The following is a 24001-nucleotide window of genomic DNA, read 5'->3' as shown; positions in this document are numbered from 1 at the left end:
AAACTTTATTATTCTACCTGGATTATCTGACCATTATGCAGTCATGTGTAACTTGAGTCTGTGCAAGCCCAAAGTCCCAACCGTCACTATAAAGAGCCGACAATGGAAACATGTGAATTCTCCCGAAGTGTTCCACGACATAGGCACTCATTTAGCAAATCTAGAAGTTGATCATGACTGCTTGGATTCCTATGTCAGCCAATATGAGGGTACAGTCAGTGACATCTTGGATAAATACGCACCTTGGAAAACGAGATCAGTCAAGGTCCGAACTGAAGTCTCCTGGTTCAATGATGATATTCGTACAGGGAGAAAGATCTGTCGTCAACTGGAGCGGAAGTGGCGGAAAAATGGCAAATTGGCAACACAACGACAAGAATATCGCAACCAATGTAAAGTAGTTAGGAATTTGATCAACCAGGCAAAGATCATCCATTATTCATCTCAAGTACAAGAATCCTCAGGAGATCAAAAGAAGCTCTTCAAGATAATTGGTAAGTTGTTGCTCAAACCCAAAACCCCTGTCCTTCCATCCACCTACAATAACCAGGACTTAGCAAACGAGTTCCAGAAATTCTTTGTCACCAAGATTTCAGACATCCGCTCATCATTTTCATCAGTCCCTTACAACGTGCCGCAGACATTGCCACATCTTCAACCAGAGTGTAGACTATCTGTGTTTGAGCCTGCCACTGTTGCTGAGATTCAAAGGGTTATTATGAAATCTCCTTCAAAATCCTGTGAGCTGGATCCAGTATCAACATCCATGATAAAGCAAAACATTGATATATTTGTACCCTACATCACTAAGCTTGTAAACGAATCTCTCAGTTCCGGTTGTTTCCCAGATAGCCTCAAAGTTTCCTACATCAGGCCGCTCATCAAGAAACCAAACCTGGACAAGGAGATATTTAAAAACTACAGACCGGTTGCAAACTTAAAATATCTTGGAAAAGTCATCGAACGAGTAGTGTCATCACGTATTTCTGATCACATTCATACTTTCAACCTGTCCGACGTGTTCCAGTCAGCATACAAGCCTTTCCATGGGACCGAGGCTGCACTAGTCCGTGTGAGCAACGATATTCTCTCTTCTATGGACAATGGTAACCTTACAGCACTAGTCCTGTTAGACCTGAGTGCTGCTTTTGACACTGTTGATCATAACATCCTTCTCTCTCGGCTCCAGAATCACCTTGGCATAGAGGACACAGCCCTAGCATGGTGCAAATCGTATCTCCACAATAGAACTCAGCATGTATGTATTGGCACTGCGATATCCGACCCTGTTGTTTTGAACTACTCTGTGCCACAGGGGTCGGTACTCGGCCCGCAGTGGTTTACGCTGTACACTTTACCGATTCGTGACATCATCCTCAAATTTAATCTGAATTACCATGTGTACGCAGACGACACTCAGCTATACATCACGTTTAAATCTTCTCAAGAAAACGCCAATGCATCTATTGCAAGACTTGAGAAATGCATCCAAGAGATTCGACGTTGGACACAACAAAACTTCCTGAAGTTAAATGATGATAAGACAGAGTTCCTTTTATTTGGGTCACGTCAACAGTTAACTAAGGTTTCAGTGCCATACATCTCCATCGGTGATGCTCGGATAGCTCCCTCGCTAAAAGCTCGGAACTTGGGGGTTATTTTTGATTCATCGATGACACTTCAGCCACACATCAACAATATTGTTCGTTTATCATCATATCACATCAGGAATATAGGTAAGATTCGCAAGTACTTGGATAAAAGTGCCACTGAAAAGGTCATTCACGCATTTGTTACTTCTCGTCTTGACAACGGCAATGCTCTTCTATACAGTCTACCTAACAACCAGATTTCCCGACTTCAACGGCTCCAAAATACTGCTGCCCGCATTGTGACACTGTCTAGAAAATCCTGTTCTATCACCCCCATTCTGAAACAACTACACTGGCTCCCTATCTCTCAACGAATCATCTTCAAGCTGATGCTCATTGTCCACAAAGCTCTAAATGGCAAGGCTCCCCACTATATTTCTGAACTGCTTCAAGTTTACACTCCATCAAGGAATCTTCGATCAAGTTCCATGCTTCTCCTCATTGAACCCAAGTCTCGACACTCATGGGGTGACAGGTCTTTTTCTTCAGCCGCGCCACGCATCTGGAACTCTCTACCACTTAATCTTCGATCTTGTGTTTGTACCGCAAAATTCAAGTCTCTTCTCAAAACTTATCTTATGTCACAGGTTTTCAATGACTAATTTTGTTGTGTCTGTTTTTCTTTGTGTTTTGTTCTTGTTTTTGTTTTGGTTTTACTGCGCCTTGAACACCCAGCAGGGTGGATATGTGCGCATTACAAGTCTTATTATTATTATTTATTATTATTATTATAATGAACGAAATTTTACAAAACCAATACTCTTGCCATGAATTTACCAAACTAAAGAAACAGTGGCTAAAGTGTGGGTGAACAACTTAGGAAATGTTGTCGCTTCGTGAAACGGGAAAAGCGCGGCTGGCGCGGCGACTCGAATTAGCGGCTGGACTTTTCGGCCGTAAATTGAGAATTCGCGGCTGGCATTCGCGGCTGGGAATTCGCGGCTGAGAATTCGCGGCTAGCTTCAGCTTGGTAGACTATGGTGCTTGATTCCGGATAGTGTACTACGCGCGGTTGAATCGCCAAAGCGCGCCCGCCACGGTATGATTTAGTTAATTGGACGGCTTGAAATCTAGAAATCGGTGGAAATCGCTGTATCCTGACTTGACTAGGAACGATCCGGTCTCGCTTTAAACATTTCCAGGTAGAATATGAAATAATCTATCCATACATACTAATTGGGGACTGTTGCCGACATTCATAACATGAACATTTTCCGTGTTTTTGTGACTTGTTTTCTCTGTTTTGGAAGCCATTTTTTACGTACAAATTTCTCTTTTAAAATTTAAAATTTGAGATGCACCGATTTTTTTATACATAACGACAGATATGCTCTTCATTTCAGTGTACTTCTACATTATTTCTGTCAATACCTTTTCAAATAAGGCCGAATAAGACTGAATTTCAGAAGCCCTTTTGACTAATTAGTATTCAAACTGAGGTCACGCATGAAAAATCACGCCTACTCGCTCGCGCAGATAAATCACAAAAGAGACTTATTAAATCGAGTGTTCTGCGGGTAGACTGTTGTTCGTCCTGGAAAAAAAACCGACACACACCGCCGGGGTCGACCAGGGACGCTAAACGAACGCACCCAGTGTATCTCAACATATGCATAAAACAAACCTTTGAGCTCAATTGGTCATCGGAGTTGGGAGAAAATGATGAACGAAAAAAACACCCTTGTTGGACGAATTTGTGTGCTTTCAGATAGGAATAAAAGACTTCTAGCTAGAAGTATTTTATTATTCTAGTGAGAAATTACCTTTTTTTTCAAAATCTATGCTACTTCAGAGGGAGCCGTTTCTCGCAATGTTTTATTCTATCCACAGCTCTCCAATGCTCATTACCAAGTCGTGTTTTGAGTAATTACCAAACGTGTACCTTGAAGGCTTCCCTTTAACACTTCGAGAAGGACAACTTATTCAATGATCACTCACTGAACTCAACATTTTGGTCTGTCTACACAACTTATTAATCACACAATACATTCTAGAAAGGGCGCCAAAACAACGCATCCGGTCAGCGCACCTGGATAATCTCCTATCATTGTTATACAATGTTATACATGATCGATAGTTCGTCCAATCGCTGAATAGTTCACCAAGAGAAATCTAGCCTTGCTCAAGGCAGTCGAATTATTCACTCCGAAAAAAGACCGCCGCTGTTTAAAAACCCGCCCGGCATTACCCCACCGACAGCATTGCCTCTCATTGATGAACAGGAGGCTATTGTGATTGTAGGGATTACACTAATAATTAAGGAGGTTATTCAACAGGGGTCCAGTTAATACAAGAATGATTGCATAATAAATAGGTTGGAACAGTGATATATCTGTCTCTGTGTTTTTATATTGTCTGTCCATTGTCTGTCCCAGAAGGTTGAGGCGCGGGTGAGTGCAGCTACGCGTATAGGCGGTATATTTCATCCAAAACGGACCTACCTTTCTACTCGACCGCTCGATTGGTAAGGGACCAGTTCCGCCACACTATATAATAAGCGAAGAGTTCCCACGGTCAGCTCATTACCATAATGCCCGCGAAAGACGAGACATGTTTACATCACACACCACCACTACGGACGCATGATAGGGTCCAAAGGTCGTGATAAGGGAAGTGCGTGATTGGACGTCAAAATGAATAATTCATTTGCCTCACATCCTGTGTTTTCTGATAGGTCTGACGAAAGATATACATATTCATGGCTGCATACTAGCATATCCGAGAGCCCCCCCCCCCCATTTTTTTCCACTTGTGGAAATTTGTCAATACAACACATTAAACCCATAAGTTACAGACCCGACAAGGCTGTCGGCCTGACGGCCTCCGCATGCGGTTAGTGGTACGAGTGCGGATGACTTATGTGCACAATGGTCGTACGATGTGACAGTGTGTATACGGGTGGGTCATGCGGTGTGATCGCACGCACCACGCACAGGGTATACGGGTGGGTTTACAGCGGCGTCTTTTCGGAGCGAATAGTGCGACTGCCTTGAGCAAGGCTAAGAGAAATCAAGCGTCTGAAAGCACACAACTTGGTGTGACAAGGGATTTTTTCTTTCTTTCATTAATATCTCAAAACTTCGACGACCGATTGAGGTCAAATTTTCATAGGTTTGTTGTTATTTTATGCATATGTTGAGATAAACCAACTGTGAAGGCTAGTCTTTGACAATTACCAAAGCTTTGACTTATGTGGTGGAATCACTGACAATTACCAAAGCTTTGACTTGTGTGGTGGAATCACTGACAATTACCAAAGCTTTGACTTATGTGGTGGAATCACTGTTGAAGCATGGGAAGCATGGACATGATCACTACACAAGGCATTCAATTACAGCTCTTTTCAGCTGTTTCTGATTGTTGATCAATATGAAATGGATGACCCTACTGCAGTATTTTCACACTACTTCAGTTTTCAGTTCCTATAATTATTAACAACACAAAACAACACAAAACACCAAGGCCTTCAAATCCAACACATAGCTATATAAGTGCTTTGGTTCACCATGGGTTCAAATTGTGAATGCCTCATTTGAAATGTGCACAACGCACCTTCAGTGGAATAACACGAGTTTCATTGTCCTGCAACGAACTGCATTTAATTTCCCAAGCACTGTACAGTTAAATACACATAACTGATAAATTAGTACTATCAATACATGTACATAGAGTGCAGTAATACATTACATCAGATCAGACCGAACCCTAAAAACACTACCGGTTCTACAAATCAACTTTTTACATATAATATCCAAAGATTTGGTGGAAGTATTGAACAAAATAATTGAAGTTTAGATTTAACATGAAACATTATATACTCATTAAATATATAAATACTATATAAAATAAGTTAGCATAAAACAGAAGTCTTCATTTTTTTCTGTTCATGTATGACTTAAAGTGTTCTTGTAGGATTGTAGAACTTCATGGTTTTATCATAGAGCAATGATCATATGTGCATCAATGTCAACATCAGACATATTGTCCTTGAAAAAAGGGGAAATATTTTATCAAATACAAGAGTTCCCTATGGATTTTTCAGGCTATTTTATCAAAAAAGTTATGTTTTTTCCCCAGGGGCAACAATCGGAATTCAGACGAAAGTAGGAAGAATATATCATCATGCTTGCAACATTCAATTCCATACCATAAAAATGGTGTAGACTTACGGTTTCAGTTATTGTAAAATAGATTCATGGAGCTTGAATTTTGGACCTTAGAATGGAAATTTGTATGATACTTGATAAACTCTAGCCATATCAACTGGTGATCTTATCATACAAATAACTGACTGCATTATATGTAAACTTATATGATGTCCATTTTGTCATTATAGCCATCTGAAATTAAATGAGAAATACAATCCGTATAAAGTGTGATAAATACCTTCAGATTAATGTAGATGCCGAAAGGCAATAATGGCCAGTAGGTCATAAAATAAGACTCCCTTTGACATGAAATAGTTTGACATAAGGCTGCCTGCCTTAGATTTTTCCAGTAAAGTTCAGGCAGATAATTCAATTTAAAACAAGAGTATAGTACGCAGTGGATGTTTTTCCTTCTTCCACGTCTAAAAGTGATGTTTTTTTTCATCAACTTCTCTTCACAGGTTCCATTCATATTACATTGTTTTTTTTCTTCTATTCTTTTATTTGGTTTATAAAATGTATACAAAAAGCTTATCATCCAATAGGAAAACCCCACTCTCCAAAAAATACGATCTCGTATACATGGTCACCATTTGCTAAGACAATTTACATATACAAAACTGTAAAGACATTGAAAGGAAGGCCAAGTTATTTTAATAACCATCTTGTAAAAAATAAAAGTAGAAGAACAAAAATGAATTGAACCTTTTGGTTTTATTTTAAATTGTTCGCACCATCATGTCATATTTCTCATAATCTTCCTTTCATGTTGACAAACTTTTGCATTGGTTCAAAATTATATATTTACTTTAAAGGCAGTGGACACTATTGGTAATTACTCAAAATAATTATTAGCACAACACCTTTATTGGTGACGAGTAATGTGGAGAGGTTGATGTTATAAAACATTGTGAGAAACGGCTTCCTCTGAAGTGGCATAGCTTTCGAGAAAGAAGTAATTTTTTACGAATTTGATTTCGAGACCTCAGATTTAGAACTTGAGGTCTCGAAATCAACCATCTAAACGCACACAACTTCGTGTGACATGGGTGTTTTTTACTGTCATTATTATCTCGCAAGTTCGATGACCGATTGAGCTCAAATTTTCAGGGGTTTATTTTATGCATATGTTTAGATACACCAACTGTGAAGGCTAGTCTTTTACTATTACCAATAGTGTCCACTGCCTTTATTCTCATGTTGCAAAATGCACAACTTAATTATAGGTTTGACTCAGTAGTTTTTAACAGACCGTTTCCCCAGCAGTTTTTATCAAGTGGTAAGTTATACCTAATAATTTAGCATCACTTACGTCAAGCAGGTGTCCTTGCTTTAAAATTTAAGTCCCAAAACCAATTAAGAAGCCGAAGATTACATTTAATGTATTATTTTAAACAATTTTTTACCTGTAATCAAATAATCATACATATTTTATGTACACTTGAAAGCTCATGATTATTAATGAGTATAAACAACAAACCAACAAGTCTAATAATGATAGCGTTTGGTAAGCAAAACTGAATTTCACAATGTTTCATTTCTAAAGCCTGTTCGCATTGGACTTAATTTGGGTAAACTAACCGAGCCAATGTATAACTTACCCATTTTAAGTCCAATAAGAACAGCCCAGGAAGTTTTCCTCCCAGATAACTTACCCGACCCGAATGGGTAGTTTAACCGAGCCAAAGGTGCCCAGGAAGATTTACCAGGTCAGTTTAACCCAGCCAGAAAGTCCAATGCGGAAGCGACGACTCGGTTAAATCTCCCATCCGTACGTGACCCAAAGAAGCTGACATGTTTTGTCATGGAAGAATAAGATTTTCGTGATTATCGAACTATTCAATGTTACACAGGGGGCCAGCTCGGTTAGTTTACCCACGGTCTCGGTTTGTTTAGCCGAGTCAAATAAATCCAAGTGCGGACGGTGGGAAAGTTAACCCGTCGGAGTGTTACCCAGCGTCATGGTTAAGTTACCAAAAATATTAGTCCAGTGCGAACAAGACTTATTAAAGTCAATGTAATCTATTCAAGGCTTGTGAAAACTAGTTTGGTTGTTATTTAAGCAAATTCATCTTGTTTTCAATATATCTTTCTTTAAATCAAACTGTAAACATTTGATCAAATAAATTTGTCCGGTTTTCAGAACAAAGCTGAACAACAGCGTTTGTGCATATGCAATAAGAAATCAAAACACTCTCTGATTTTAGAAAATTTGCACAGGATTCTTCATAAATGTATGTAATACTATCATTACAAATTGATCATGTACTAATAACTTTAAAAACTTTATCATTGTGGTTGTCATCATTGTCAAATATGTTGATAAACCATATCCACGGCATGCCAGAGGAAATATGTAATAATATATACCTGTATATATATATATATACCTGTACATGTACACACTAACGAGCTATAAGATATTATAAAACATACAAAGGCAGCCCATTAATTGCTCATGCACTACCATGGTTTACAGTTCTCATGCATCAGGGCAAATTACTTGATCATAATTGGCTTAAAACAAGAGAAACTGAAAACACCGGAAGGCAAAATTAGAGCAATGGAAACATCTTGAGCCAAGCTTGGCCCCCCGACAAGCATCAACTTTATATAACTGACCTCAAGTTTAAATGGTTTAGTTTGAAACATTAGGCAAAACATTACAAATTTCATTCCGAGAGAAATGGATTTGTACATTTTTGTACAGAGGTTCATTCCCGACTTTCAATAATATTCGATCAAAACGACATTAAATGTGTTGTGGCCGAGCGGTTATGAGCACCGAATTCAAACTCTGAATTTTGTTTCCCAAACAGAAAAATTTGCACGATTGAAAGTTATTCCAAACCTCTTTAGCATGGTTTATAATTGGTAAGTTTAATTTTTGAGGTCGGGGCTCTAAACTTAAATTTGGTCCAGTTTCTTCATTTCTTCAGAGAATCGTTTCTCCCAAATAAAATACAATCCTGAATTAAATCAATACGCGAACTTTGAATACACAGTAAGAGACATAATTTAGACAATCACTTGATATAAAACAACAACTTTTCAGTATGCAGACCTATCACCCACAGCATCCACAGTGCGCACCCGACTTAATCACTGTCATGTAGGGAATAGGTATTGTACAAAATATGCATCTTTAAAAAATATGGGACATTGATATTTACACGCACACATGGCTTTGGAAGAAATGTGTAATGGCACTTTATTGACATGTTTGCCTCAATATATGGGTTGCTGACGTACTTTACATGTATTTTATGTTTTCTGTGTTTTATTAGTATGGGATAAAACAAAATCATGTCCCTGGTAAAAAAGTGAGGGGGGAAACATTTAAACCTTGTTGCAACTTTTACAAACTGAATTTGTTGCTACATACCTTGTAAATGTTATTTATGTCTAAAGGATGGCATAACTTTAACACATACAGTTATTGTGATGCTGAGTGCAGCTGGTCAGAAGAATTGTTCATGCATGTTGTATTTTATATGCAGTGCAACATTGCTTATAAAAGTGCAAAATGCTTTTAAATGTGCAAACAAATGGTGACAGTCTTGTATGTTGGGATGTTGTTGACCAATCATGATCAGGGATTTAACGTGAGGGTTGTCAAAAAATTTCCACAGTAAGCCATACCTTTGAAAATCTTTTGGTCTTGTCATACACTCCAGTAAGCCATACCTTTGAGCGTCGTTGGGTCTTGTCGTACACTCCAGTAAGCCATACCTTTGAGCGTCGTTGGGTCTTGTCATACACTCCAGTAAGCCATACCTTTGAGCGTCGTTGGGTCTTGTCATACACTCCAGTAAGCCATACCTTTAAGCGTCATTGGGTCTTGTCATACACTCCAGTAAGCCATACCTTTAAGCGTCATTGGGTCTTGTCATACACTCCAGTAAGCCATACCTTTGAGCGTCATTGGGTCTTGTCATACACTCCAGTAAGCCATACCTTTGAGCGTCGTTGGGTCTTGTCATACACTCCAGTAAATAAGCCATACCTTTGAGCGTCGTTGGGTCTTGTCATACACTCCAGTAAGCCATACCTTTAAGCGTCGTTGGGTCTTGTCATACACTCCAGTAAGCCATACCTTTGAGCGTCATTGGGTCTTGTCATACACTCCAGTAAGCCATACCTTTAAGCGTCGTTGGGTCTTGTCATACACTATACATATACGGGTCTTCTTTACCCCATTGCCTCTGAGGGGAGACGAATGGATTGAGCCACCCCACAGAAAGTTTTTGACCAAATACTGTCTGCATTGATATACAGCGAGACTTCTTCACCCATGTAGGTTTCTCTTGCTTCAGTTGCTCAATGCTCTAAGAAAAAAAAAAACCAAGATCTTTAGGTTAACATTGTCCTCAGTGTGATCATATATGGGGATTTCAAGGGAAAACACAGCAACAAGGTTTCATAGTTTACATATTCAAACTAACCAGTAATTATTTCATCTTTTACAGTAATCATGTTCTGAAAAAATGATTTATAAAAGCCAAGTTTCTCCTGAATCGTTACATGTTACCAAGTGGCCATTTGACATTCCTTAAACAATGTTTCCCCTTCTGTGAAAACTGTAAGTGTTGATTCTTTAACACCCTATAAACAAATCAGATAAAATAAAATTGGTAGCGCCCCCTATTGAAAAAATTTACAACCGCGGTGTCTTTCCCGGATTGGTGTAAAGAGTTTATAGAGTTTAGTTAAAGAATTGACTGTATCACATCAATCTAAAGCAATTGATGGAATCTGACTGTGTGAACTAATCATAAGAAAGCAACAGTCACTGTGCTTACTTTAGGCAGGGCAAGTTGTCATCAATGCTGCGGGAAAAAAATGCACAAAAAGCCCAAAACAATGAAACAAAAGGAAAATACTGAATAATGTGAAGTACAATGTATTGCAGCAGTTTTTAAAACATACATGTACAATATTTAACATATTCAGGGGCATAGATCTTAAACTACATTTGCGAAAGGGCTGTATTTTAATCTTTTACTCATATTGAATTTTAATAAATGAGTAAAGAGTCATTTTACAAGCCACATTCAATTCTATTTATTGTTACTTGTGTGATTGTAATTCACAACATGATACCCTAGCTAAAACAGTGAAGTATCCTTACTAAAACCTGGGATAATCAAAAGGTCATCATTAACTTAAGTATTTGAACAAGCCTAAAGCAGTATAACGTTTAAGAGGCCATGGTACTGGTATAAGCAGTCAGTTTGTAAACAAATGTTGTTTACTCTGCCTCCCAAAAAATAATACAATTTTTCAAAAATCTCTGAAGACACTGGACACTACTTGTAACTGTCAAAGACCAGTCTTCTCACTTGGTGTATCTCAACATATGCATAAACTAAAACTAAACTTTGAACTCAATTGTTCTTCGAGGTTGCGGGAGAATACCAGAAGAAAAAACATCTTTGTTGCACAAGTTGTGTGCTTTCAGGTGCTTGAATTTGAGACCTCAGGCTGAGGGCTCAAATTCAAACCAAATATTTAAGTGAGAAATAACTTCTTTCTCAAAAACTATGTTACTTCAGAGGGAGCCGTTTCTCAGAATGTTTTATATTACCAACCTCTCCCCATTAATCGTTACCAAGTAAGGTGTTTTGCTAACAATTACTTTGAGTAATAACCAAAAGTGTCCAATGCCTTAAGGACAACACACCTGGCTATTGACTTGACAGGTTGGAAGTTGATACGATCCTTAAATGCACTGGACACTTTTGGTAATCACTAGAGCATAAAAACTTATGAACGATCAATGTCCGAGATAATAATAATAATGTACATTTATAGGGCGCACATATCCATTGAAAATGCTCAAGGCACCAACAAGAAAGTCAATAGAATGAAAAAAACAAAAACCGAAGGAAATTAATTAATTAAAAGCAACTCCCATCAGATGAGTTTTTAACTGTTTCTTAAATATTGATATGCTGGTGCATGACCTAATGGGTGGTGGTAAAGAGTTCCAGAGACGAGGGGCTGCTGCAGCAAAGGATCTATCCTCCCATGATCTGTTCGTTCTAAACTCTACCAGCTTCATGTCTGTCGATGATCGGAGGCCGACTCTTCCCGGAACAGAATATTTGACATGGCACGATAAATATTGCGGTGCTAAACCAGACAAAGACTTGTAGGTTAGCAAGAGAATCTTATAAACAATACGCTCATTGATGGGCAGCCAGTGAAGTTCTTTAAGTATTGGAGTGATGGATGCTGACCAGCTTGCCTGCACATCAAGACGGGCAGCTGAGTTTTGTGTCTTTTGCAGCTTATGGAGCAGATGTTTTGGAAGTCCGTACAGTAGTGCGTTACAGAAATCCAAACGAGAGGTGACAAAGGCGTGCACTAATTGTTGTGTAGCTTGAAGTGTCAAAAAATGCCTGATGGCACGGAGGTTACGCAGGCCATAATTAGCAAGTTTCACGCAATTTGATATGTGATGAACCAGCGACAACTTGGGATCCGAGAGCTGTTGATATTATAAAACATTGTGAGAAGCAGCTCCCACTGAAGTAACATAGTTTTTGAGAAAGAAGTAATTTTCCACAAAAGTCTTTGAATTTGATTTAGAGACCTCAGAATTTGATTTTGAGATCTCAAAATCAAGCATGAAAGCACAAAACTTCATGTGACAAGGGTGTTTTTTCTTCCATCTTCCTTTATTATCTCGCAACTTCGACCAACCTAGCTATCTGGCCCTTTGTTCAGGGTGCAAGCCAAAAGCCATTCAACCTGCAACTGCTATATGTCTACAAGCTGTGACAAAGTGACCCTAAGCAAGCCAAACTCCCTCAAAAATGTAACAAACTACATGCCAATATTGTGCACTCATTGGCTGACACATCTAACATGTAAAACTTAGGACCAATCACTTTCCTTCTCTACGCCATTGTTGATTGGATGCTGGCTTGATCCTGCGGATCCACACCAAAATTGCCTTATATGGCAATTATATGCAAATAAGCCAAACCAACCAAGCTAGCAAGACAACCATTGATCTAAGCATGCAATGCACAGACAAAGGAGAAGCTTGATCTGGTACGCTGAGTAGAAAGCATTTGATCCTTTAATTGATAAAATGAATTATTACAAAAAGGTCAATTTAATACTTACTGTTTCATCAGTACAAATTGAATGTACTTGAGTTCCAAACATAATGGCCGTAAACAAGGCAAAGAGTAAGGCCTCAAATGTTAAGATGAGGATCAATATTATTGTAGCAGGAGGAGAGAAGTATGTACATTCAGCTGCAATAAATAAAACAAAACGAAAAAACAAAAAAATACCCCTTAAATTATATAATTTTTAATTACAACAAAATGTGTTCTCCCAACTCCCACTGCCCATACGAGCCCAATATGTTCTTCTGCCGATGATAAAGCATTGTAAACTTGGTAATCTATCTCTACAAAAGAAATGTAACAGCTTTGTAATCGAGCGAGTTGGTCTTATGAAAAGCGCCCAAGGTAACGTGTCCCTTTAAGTTCAGGTCTGGCATACAACTCACTGAACAACTCACAGAACCATAAAAAGAGGACAATTATGACACTTATGATAAAGACTAACTTGTAGTCATTGAAAATTGCTGAATTGTTTTTTTAATAGGACCCCAATTTGCACTAGCTTTTGCATGAAGAGAACCATACTGCAAATCTTTCCATCTATTAAAACAAAGATGCTTTGGTTTTCCCCTACTGGTTATTGAGTAAGTAATGCTCATACTTGTAGAGCAAATCAACGAGATAGCCAATATATAGGCCACACCACAGCAGGCCGGTCAAGTATTCATTCAAACAACTTCAGTGAGAGGAATTTTGTAATTTTGCCTTTTGCAGCATTTGCGATGTTAACATTGCTTGCGGATAAAAGTGATCACACTGTTTGCTTGCTGCTGCATCCAACACACGTAAAGCATTAGAAATCTAAGGAATCAGTCTCTACAAAGTAACTGTAGAATGTATGCTGTACAAGGTGCCCTTTGTCTCTGTGCAATGTGTGTCAGTGCAGGCAAATCCCGAATGAGAGAAAGTTTATGTATGGAGGTAAAATGGTTTGTGTATATTTGCCGCTTTCATACAAAGTGGCACTAAACATTCAATTTTTTTTCTCCATCGTAGCAGTGCATTCACGACTCGCAAGCGTATTTGCTGCGCCCAAAATTATATATCAAAATTTGAAAGGAAACTTTTTATCATAATTTAAGCGAATATCTCGATCCACAGGTGAAATTTATGTGAGTGTGATACTTACGTCCCCATTGTGAGTTGATACAACCGAGGCAATGGAAAAGCACTAGCATTAAGGCATGCGAAGACATCAGCATTATATAAAGCTGTTGAATAAATAAACAACATTCAGTGATAAGTACATACATGTATCTCTAGTATATTATTTAATATTATTATTATTATTATTATTATTATAGTTATTATTTATTATTATTATATTATAATAATAGCAATAATAATAACAATAATAATATTATACATTAAATTTGCATCAGGGATTATAAGAATATTCGTTTTGGTTAACCCATATAAACTGAGTTCTGTGAAAAAAAATCCCAGAAATATAACTATGGTGGGATTTGAATCCAAGACCTTTGCAGCTGTAGAGTGTAGTCATACCAACTAGACCACCAAGATTGCCCGGTGGCTAGATGTAGTTTGAATCCTATGTTTTAGGAGTGGGTACAACAGCAGTTTAATAGATGTTAAATTTGCATCGAGGATCAAGAATATTCATTTTGGTTTTACCGATAGTCTTTGCTGAGTAATTGCCCAGCACCTACTATGTTTGTTGTCCATTTTAGTACTGATCAAAGGGTCTGAGTGAATACTTACCGTAAATAAGACAAAAAACTTCTGATTACTCTCTCCAACACAGTTATTAACCCAGGGACAATGATGATCCATTTTTCTGTGGGAAATAAAAAAGTTTACCAAGTTATGTTGAAAAAGTACACGACATTAAAGAAATTAGAAAACAATAGGTCCACATATGCATACTTTATCCATACAGATAAATTTACATGCATTCTAATGTTGTTTAAATAATAAACTGAATTTACCAGCAGCATTAATGAATTTGTTCTTTGGATTAAAATCTAGAAAACATATTAACAAAGCAGCCCTTCATCTTTTCCAGAATTTTTTTTTAGAAGATTAGTGGTCTGATCCACAAAACAGTTTTGTACAAAAGTCATGCCTTCACCTGCATCAGTTAAACACAGTAATATAAAGACTTTAAAGTACACATGGTTAATAAAAAGTATAGTAATTGAGTTATTCAGACACCCTGAAATATTTACTCATTGTCATGATTATTTTCAGATACTGGAGAGTGTAGTGTTTTAGGTCTGTAAAGGGATGGGATATTGGATGTTTTCCAATAATAAGAAAAGCCATAAAAGTATTGATGACCACACCCAATGAGTTGTTTTGTTGTATTAAATCAACTATGAGCTGATTATTTCAAACCATTGTTAGAATATTTGAGTTTACAGTAAGCTACATACTTGATACATCGTCTGCATATGCTACAATGATGTGCTCTCTCTGGTTTGATGCTAATACACTTAGGACATCGATACACAACTTGCCCAACACTCAGACCAAGGTTGTTGATGTGGTCTCGAGTTGCATTTCCTAAAGGCACAGCTCCCTAAAATCAGACAAAGTTAAATTAGCTTATGACATAATGTAGAATGTACTGTAAAACACCTCATATTGGTGTTCGTTTTTTTAGGTGTTCGGGGCAACGGCCCGGAACACCTCTTATTTTTGTTCGGTTTTTTTCTTCTTTTTAGGTGTTCGGAGCAGAGCATAGCTCCGAACACCTTTTGTTATTGTTCGTTTTTTTTTTTTTAGGTGTTCGGAGCACAGCATAGCTCCGAACACCTTTTGTTGTTGTTCGTTTTTTTTTTTTTGGTGTTCGGGCCAACAGCCCGGAACACCTCTTATTTTTGTTTGGTTTTTTTTCTTTCTTTTTCTTCATACTTCTTCTTCTTAGGTGTTCGGAGCAGAGCACAGTTACGAACACCTTTTGTTAGTGTTCGTTTTTTTAGGTGACTAAAGTCCGAAACACCTCTTGTTTTTGTTCGTTGTTTTTTTTTATTACTTCTTCTTCTTCTTCTTCTTCTTCTTATGCCTGTCGATTGTCCGCTAACAAATGCACACTTCCCAAGCTCATATAAACTTCAAACTTCACACATAGTTAGAAAGTCACTGGGACAGGAAACCGCTTGAGTGACGTCATGATGACGCCATCGAGTGTTGAATTACGCTAAATAAACGTTTATTATTTCAAAAAATCATAACTTTTGATCTACATGAGGGATTTTTACAATCAATACATCATCGGAAAGGGCATTAAAAACTCCGTAAACGCCTCACAGACATGACCCCATTTTGATTTTGTCTTCCGGCTCAAAAGAGAGGTTGAAAATTTCAAATTTCACGTCTAAAGAACAACGTAAATCCCCATTGGTATGTGCATAAACATTGCACGTAGGCATACACACAACGTGTAGTGTATTAGCGGTGCAGCAGAGTCACGCTCCAGTGATCATCCATAGAGCGCGAAAAAGCTTCACAAAGAATAGTCTTCGTTCAAGGCGGTTAAAACATACATGCCCCTTACAGTCTTTTCTACAGTCGTCAATATTTCCTAAGTTCATATTTCCTAAACTACATAAGCTATTTTGACAATCTATACATGTTTCACTGAGCCAGTGACCTTTGAGATTGTAACTAGCGCCCTCTAGTGACTGTAGATGTTTAGTGTTTACATGTGGTTGTTTCAGCCATGTTTCACCATGTTTTACTGTAGCAGTTCTTAGCCGAAAAGTTTATAGTCAAAACCAGCAGTTATCAGTTTTTACTTCAGAGATTATGGACATCAGGTTTACTAGAGTCTTGCCAAAGAATTCAAATTGCATTAAAATACGAAAGCAAGATATCTAGTCTGTGTCACAACTGTATGCCTTACTCCTTGATGAGCCACAACATTCAAATTCTGTTCTGCTAACCCGGGATCAGAAGGGAGTACTGCACCGTATCAGAATGACCGACTCAACAGTAAAAGAGTTAAAAGTCAAAAGAAGGAATGCCAAGGCGGCACTCACAAGACAGGGAAAAGCCCTACGCTTGATGATCGAAGGCAATAGGGCAACCGATGAAGTTTCAAGTCAGCTTGAAAAGTTTGAACTGGTGTATGACAGCCTAGTTCAAAAGCATGAGGCTTATACCGAGCAGATATTAGATGACGATGAATTTACTACCGAAGAGGAGTGGTTAGAAGAATGCCAGCAAATGTTCATAGCTTTACAGTGTGAGGCAAAAGATCATCTACATGTAACTCCAACACCTACAGAGAAAGAGTCAAACCCGAATGAAGAAGCCAGTGCCAGTACAGAGAAAACGAGTTCCAGTAATGACCAGTCCAGTTCAAGTGCCGAGCAAATATCCAGTGCAGAGCAATCCAGTACAACTTCCAGTGCCAAGCAGATAACAGAGTCCGATAGCCATATCAGCATAAATGGAGCAAGTGATCAGAAGGAAGAGCAGAAGAAAGCGAATACAGCAATCCATGATGTCGACAAATTCTGTGGGTTTAAAATGGAAAAGCCAAAGATGCCCAAGACACAGGGGATGTCAGAGAATACGCCATCTTTAAAGATGACTTCAAGCATATGGTTGATAAGAGGTATGGTAAGAGGGATGCCATCACACTGTTGCGTACATGCCTACAAGGAAAGCCGTTGGAGCTGATTAAGGGAATTGGGTCCGATTACGATGCAGCGTGGGAGTACCTCGACACAATATATGGTGATCCACGATTTATTACTAACACCGTCACCCAAGATATCATGAAGTTCAAGCCACTCCGAGACGGGGAAGATGCCAGATTCTGTGAGCTAGTTCATCTTGTGAGAAGGAGTTACAACACATTGAAGGAGGTGGGGCGACGAAACGACATGGATAATAATCATATGCTAGCAGTCATTGAACAGAAAATGAACTCTGACGACCGTAAGGTGTGGTCCAGACACTTGGAAAGGGATAAAGAATTAGCGACGCTACAAGGACTGCTGGACTGGATGTCATCGGAAATGAAATCAAGGATGAGAGCAACGGCACCAGTACGATGTGTGAGTCAAAGTCCCCGATCAAGCATCAATCACATTCAGCAGAAAGACCCGACTTCAATGCCTTTCCGTGACAAGTGCTGGGTTTGTCACACTTCCAGCCACTGGACAGACCACTGTGACAAGTTCAAGGGGATGAGCTCAGCCAACCGATTTAAGATGGTTAAAGAGAACCATGTCTGCTTCAGCTGCCTCAAAAAGGCAGGAAAAGGCCACAATGTGTCGACCTGTTCGAGAAGACGACAGTGCACAGAGATGATAAACGGACTCCAGTGTAAACACTATCACCATCAATTACTGCATTTTACTCCCCAGCAAGCCACCGGTTCAGTCAGTGTTGCAGTAAGTACAACCCGAGCAGAAGTATTACTGCCAGTCCTACAAGTGCAGATCATGGGAACCCAGATTACTCAACCAGCAAATATCCTTCTTGACTCCGGGGCACAGATTACATTGATCAGAAAGTCCCTCGCCGAAAACTTGAAGCTCAAGGGAAAGGATGTAATTACTACCATCACCAAAGTGGGAGGAGAAGAAGAAGAGCTTCAAACAAAAGTCTATGAGGTCCGTCTTCGTCCGAAGTACAAAGGTCCAACTTACACTGTTACTGCCATTGGTATCCCCTGCATAAGCGACGATGTTGCTGAAGTTGACCTATCAGAGATGGCCAAACTGTTCAAACTTCATCCAAGCAATCTCCATCGAGGTAGTGGCCCAGTAGACCTACTCATTGGCATTGATCATGCAAGCATACATGCTGGTGAAACCCATGAAGCCCAGAATCTGATTGCCCGCCAATCACCACTTGGTTGGGTGATTTTTGGAACCGGCCCTGGGGACCAGACTAAGACAAGCCGAGTTCTCCATGTAAAGTACTCAACACCAGTAGACATGACAGATTTCTGGAAAACTGAAGCTATGGGAGTAGCCGTGAAGTCCTGCACATGTGAACCAGAAAAGCTCAGCCCAGCAGAACTAAAGGAAGCCAAAATAATAGAAGAATCCTGTATTCGAAATGGAAACCGATGGACCGTCCCTTACCCTTGGAAAAGGGATCCAAAACAGCTACCAGATAACAAGATCCAGATAGAGAAGAGGCTCTATTCAACAGAACGCCGACTTGCAAAAAACACAAGTCATGCAGAAGCCTATGATGCCCAGATGAAGGAAATGGTGGAAAAGAAGTTTGCCCGGAAGCTGTCTGAAGCTGAACTGAAGTCATACAAAGGTCCCGTACACTACATCTCTCATCATGGAGTTTTGAGGCCAGAAAGTAAAAGCACACCTCTCCGAATTGTCTTCAATTCTTCAGCAACCTACCACGGGCAATGTCTAAACGACTACTGGTACAAGGGGCCTGACCTTCTTAACAATTTATTTGGAGTCATCATGAAGTTCCGTGAAAATGAAGTAGCAGTCATTGCAGACATCTCAAAGATGTACCACCAAATTCTGATTCCAGAACGTGATCAGCATGTTCATCGCTTCTTGTGGAGAGACCTAAATACTGACCGTACACCTGATATTTACGTCAAGACAGTTCTGACGTTTGGGGATAAGCCAGCTCCAGCCATGGCGCAGATCGCCCTGAAGAAAACAGCTGAGGCTGCAGAGAAACAATTTCCAGATGCAGCACGAGTCTTAAAGGAAAACACCTACATGGACGACATATGCGACTCCGTCCACACTGTGAACGAGGCCAAGAAACTGACAAGTGAGATAGATGAGGTGTTAGCTGAAGGGGGATTCCGAGTAAAAGGCTGGTTATCTAATGAAGCTCTGGAAGAAAACTATACCAGTGAAAAGGAAGATGAGAGAATGAAGTTTCTGGACACCACAACTGATGAGAAAGTGCTGGGGACAGTATGGAACCGCAAAACTGACGAATTCCACTACAAGGTCAACTTGGACTTGGACAAGAATTTGTCCACCGATGATCGAGAACTGATGCAGAGAAAGTTAACAAAGCGTCAAATTCTGAGCCAGATTGCACAAATCTTTGACCCGATTGGATTCGCTGCAGCCTTTCTCATTCGTACCAAGATTGGAATGCAACATCAATGGCAACAGGGTCTGGACTGGGACCAAGAAATACCCAAGGCAGATCATGACAGCTGGATTCAACTATTCAAAGAGATGAAAGAGTTGAACGAGATAAGTTTTGAAAGATGTCTTACTCCGTCGAATGCTGTTGGGGTGCCCTTGCTGTGTATCTTCTGCGATGCTTCAGAGGAAGCTTTTGGAGCCTGTGCCTACATCCGATGGCAGATAAATGATGGCACCTATGATGTCCGATTCATTGCAGCCAAGTCTAGAGTAGCACCCTTGAAGAGGCTCACCATCCCACGATTGGAATTGCAGGCAGCAGTTATGGGTACAAGGCTGTACCAGGCCATCATGGAAGAACTGCGCCTACCAGTAGAGGAAGCAGTGTTTATGACTGACAGTATGATTGCCCTATCTTGGATTCGAAGCCAAGCCAGAGGATTCAAACCATTTGTATCCAACCGAGTAAGCGAGATTCAGAGCCAAACAGATCCCTCACAGTGGAGACATGTTCCAGGAGAGCTGAATGTAGCAGATGACGTCTCTCGTGGAGTACCTGTGAAACAATTGACCCAGCGTTGGAAAAATGGTCCAGAATTCCTGCGCTTCCCAGAAGAAAGTTGGCCAAAAGATGCAGAGAGGGTGAACCAGATGGAGGTAGATAAGGAACGACACAAGACCCAAGCTGTATTCATCACCACCGAAACTCACCAAGCCATTGACTGCAAGAAGTATTCTAGCTGGAGAAAGCTAATCAGAGTCACAGCCTACGTTCGTCGATTTGTCCAGAACATACGAGCCAAGATGCAGTCTTGTGTAAACAAGGAGTCTAAACAGGGTCCGCTCTCACCCCAAGAGCTGACAGATGCTGCCAACTACTGGATTATCAAGGCACAGAAAAATCTACACAAACGCATGGCCAACGGAGAGTTCAAGTCATTGAGTCCCTTCACAGATGATGCAGGAATCTTAAGGGTTGGAGGCCGACTGCAGGAGTCTACGATGTTTTACACCACAAAGCACCCAGCACTGCTGCCCAATGATCATTACATTTCAATTCTGATTGTGCGTAGTATTCACCAACAGGGCCACACTGGTGTTGCTACCACTGTTGCGAAAACAAGGCAAAGATACTGGATCCTGAAGGCACACAACCTAGCCAAGACGATCAAATACTGCTGTGTGGTTTGCAGAGAGGCAGAGCATAAACTGGAGACACAGGTCATGGCTGATTTACCGAAGCAACGCCTAGCGCCATACACACCACCATTCTACTTCACGTCATGCGACTACTTTGGACGCTACCAAGTGAAGATTGGACGTAACAAAACAGCCAAACACTATGGAGTGATCTTCACTTGCCTGAACACCAGAGCAGTGCACCTAGAGCTAGCAGTGGACTGTTCCACTATGGAATACATTCAAGTGCTCCGCAGATTCTTCTCTATTAGAGGTTATCCAGCTCAGATGATTAGTGACAACGGAACCCAACTGGTCGGAGCACAACGGGAACTTCAAAGAATGATTCAAGGTTGGAACATTGAAGAGCTGAAACAGTTCGGTGCAGAAAAAGGCATGGAATGGAAGTTCATCACACCAAGAGCACCACATCAAAATGGGTGTGCAGAGGCATTAGTCAAGAGCTGTAAGACTGCGCTGAAAAGGGCTGTTGGGGCTCAGGTGCTGACTCCGTTTGAACTTTACGCAGTTTTATTAGAAGTTGCGAACCTCGTAAACCAACGTCCGATTGGAAGGATCCCAAATGACCCAGATGATGGTTCCTACCTGAGTCCGAACGATATACTACTTGGAAGAGCCTCGACTGATGTTCCTCAGGGGCCATTCCAGGAGACCAAAAATCCTAGGCACCGTGTGGAGTTTGTTCAGAGGATTATCGACTCTTTCTGGAAGCGCTGGAGCCGAGATGTTCTACCCTGCCTGGTACCACGCAAGAAATGGAGAGCTGAAAGGCGTAACGTACGAGTCGGTGATGTGGTAACTGTGTCAGATACCAATCCAGTCCGGGGCAAGTGGTGTGTCGGCAGGGTTCTCGAGGTCTTTCCTGGATCGGATGGCAAGGTGAGGAACGTGAAGGTGAAGACTGAGAGCGGAGAGTACCAGAGGCCTATCACAAAAATAGCAGTGATCTACCCGGCAGAAGGTTATGATGAGGACTAGTCGCTCATCGGGGCGAGGATGTTTCACTGAGCCAGTGACCTTTGAGATTGTAACTAGCGCCCTCTAGTGACTGTAGATGTTTAGTGTTTACATGTGGTTGTTTCAGCCATGTTTCACCATGTTTTACTGTAGCAGTTCTTAGCCGAAAAGTTTATAGTCAAAACCAGCAGTTATCAGTTTTTACTTCAGAGATTATGGACATCAGGTTTACTAGAGTCTTGCCAAAGAATTCAAATTGCATTAAAATACGAAAGCAAGATATCTAGTCTGTGTCACAACTGTATGCCTTACTCCTTGATGAGCCAATACACGTACATCATATGAAAGGGCTTTACGTACTTTACAGAAATGGATATGTTGGTGAACTGTCGTTGGCCTTTTGACCTGTTTAAACCGGAAGTGACTGTGAAATGATTTGAAAGGGCGTTGTTTATTGCCTTTTAGGTTGAAATATACATCCTTTGATGCTTTACCATCACAGCATACAAGTCTGGCAAAGGTCTGGCTTAAAACAAATATTACCGATGACGTCACCAAACATACACTTTTACTAGATGACGTAATCATGTTGTTTTGACAGTTTTTGCAATTTGAATCATTTATTACAAATCTTGAGAACAAAGCAAGGTGTAATATTTGTTTTTTAATCCAGGCTTTTACTCCCGGAAACCGAACACCTTGAGTTTGTTCACAAACTCTCAATCTCTAGTTTTTTTAGGTGTTCGGCCAACAGCCGAACAACTATTGTTATTGTTCTGTTTTTTTTTTTTTTTTTTCCTCGCGTTCTTCTTTCCCTGCGAACCTTCTCTAGCAATTTTAAGCAAAAGTAAAGCTTGTACAAACGTAAAACTTACTATGTACATAGGCAATAGTGAGTAGACGAAACCGCCACTTTTTGGGAATGATGACGTCATTGATGACGTCATGGCAAGGTTTTTAAAGTTGAAAAACGACATTTGCTTTTCGCTGTATCTCAACGAATATTAATGCTATGATGTTCATACTTGGGCATCACATAGATAAAGACTTGGACAACATTTGAAAAGTTAACGCCAAAATCGTATGACCTCATCTTCCGGTCGTACCGGAAGGTCAAACTTTGCCTTTGTGTTTTTTGTGTTTTTTTGTAAAAGAAGACAATTTGTTGTCATAACTCAAGATTGATATGGAATTTAACATTGAAACTCATCAGACAATTGAACCTTAACAATAAGACCACACAAACTTAATGATGTCATGATGACGTCATCAGGTTTTGAATTACAACAAATCAAAGTTAAATATTTTAAAGAAATCATAACTCCTGAACCACATGGTGGATTTTGACAATCTACATATCATCGGACAGGTCGATCAAACTTCAAAAAACGCTACACACAAAATGACCTCATTTGACCTTGACTTCCGGTTCAAACCAAAAGTTGAACAATTTTACAATTTTTGATCTCTAAAACTACGTAACATTTCAACATAAATTTTGCATCCCGTTATAGCTGAGTGATCCTGCTCAAACTTTCCCACAGAGATGATACCAATTTGACCTGAAACTCTGGTCGAAATCGGACGATAAAGCCCACGGATGTGTTGACCCGCGTGATAACTGCGTACACTGCAAAAGCGCTTTGGCTGGCCGTTCCGCTCCATTGATCACACCTTTATCAGTCCACGAGGCCTGTGTGTTCTGCTCGGAATAGTGCATCGTTTGACTGTACGCGTGATTTCTCAGGTCATTGTACTTACAACGTAGCGCTAGTTTAATGGTGTACCAACATTTTACAATTGAAGTCCGCTCATATCATATTCGG

At 39.9% G+C, this 24001-nt stretch overlaps 2 protein-coding genes across 2 annotated transcripts; one reads left to right on the top strand and one right to left on the bottom strand.

Annotated features, from left to right (window-relative positions):
• Window positions 1–7700: 7700 nt before the first annotated feature.
• Window positions 7701–15719, bottom strand: LOC117289083 (palmitoyltransferase ZDHHC3-like). Its single transcript, XM_033770030.1, has 5 exons — window positions 15342–15719; window positions 14668–14743; window positions 14075–14156; window positions 12938–13071; window positions 7701–10128 (listed from the first exon to the last, which is right to left on the bottom strand). Exons 2-5 carry the CDS (start codon window positions 14737–14739, stop codon window positions 9964–9966), a joined length of 453 nt encoding a protein of 150 aa, XP_033625921.1. The 5' UTR covers window positions 14740–14743; window positions 15342–15719; the 3' UTR covers window positions 7701–9963.
• Window positions 15720–16887: 1168 nt separating this feature from the next.
• LOC117288913 lies at window positions 16888–22196 on the top strand. The gene is made up of 2 exons (XM_033769786.1): window positions 16888–17530; window positions 17626–22196. The coding sequence occupies exons 1-2, from the start codon at window positions 16888–16890 to the stop codon at window positions 22194–22196; spliced, it is 5214 nt and encodes a 1737-aa protein (XP_033625677.1).
• Window positions 22197–24001: the final 1805 nt, after the last annotated feature.

This window comes from Asterias rubens, chromosome 4 (assembly GCF_902459465.1).
Source record: "Asterias rubens chromosome 4, eAstRub1.3, whole genome shotgun sequence".
Taxonomy (NCBI): Eukaryota; Metazoa; Echinodermata; class Asteroidea; order Forcipulatida; family Asteriidae; genus Asterias; species Asterias rubens.
The sequence above is the reverse complement of the archived record's forward strand: the minus strand, read 5'-3'. Positions and strand labels throughout refer to the sequence as shown.

What these genes read in the sequence shown, in the direction of transcription:
- LOC117289083 (XM_033770030.1), bottom strand. Translation starts at nt 14,739, where the DNA reads ATGGATCATCATTGTCCCTGGGTTAATAACTGTGTTGGAGAGAGTAAT. An exon ending in AGTTTTTTGTCTTATTTACG is followed by an intron (nt 14,157 to 14,667) that starts GTAAGTATTCAC and finishes TTTATTCAACAG; the next exon opens with CTTTATATAATGCTGATGTC. An exon ending in CAATTTGTACTGATGAAACA is followed by an intron (nt 10,129 to 12,937) that starts GTAAGTATTAAA and finishes TTTTTTTCTTAG; the next exon opens with AGCATTGAGCAACTGAAGCA.
- LOC117288913 (XM_033769786.1), top strand. Translation starts at nt 16,888, where the DNA reads ATGACCGACTCAACAGTAAAAGAGTTAAAAGTCAAAAGAAGGAATGCC. An exon ending in AAGCATATGGTTGATAAGAG is followed by an intron (nt 17,531 to 17,625) that starts GTATGGTAAGAG and finishes ATTACGATGCAG; the next exon opens with CGTGGGAGTACCTCGACACA.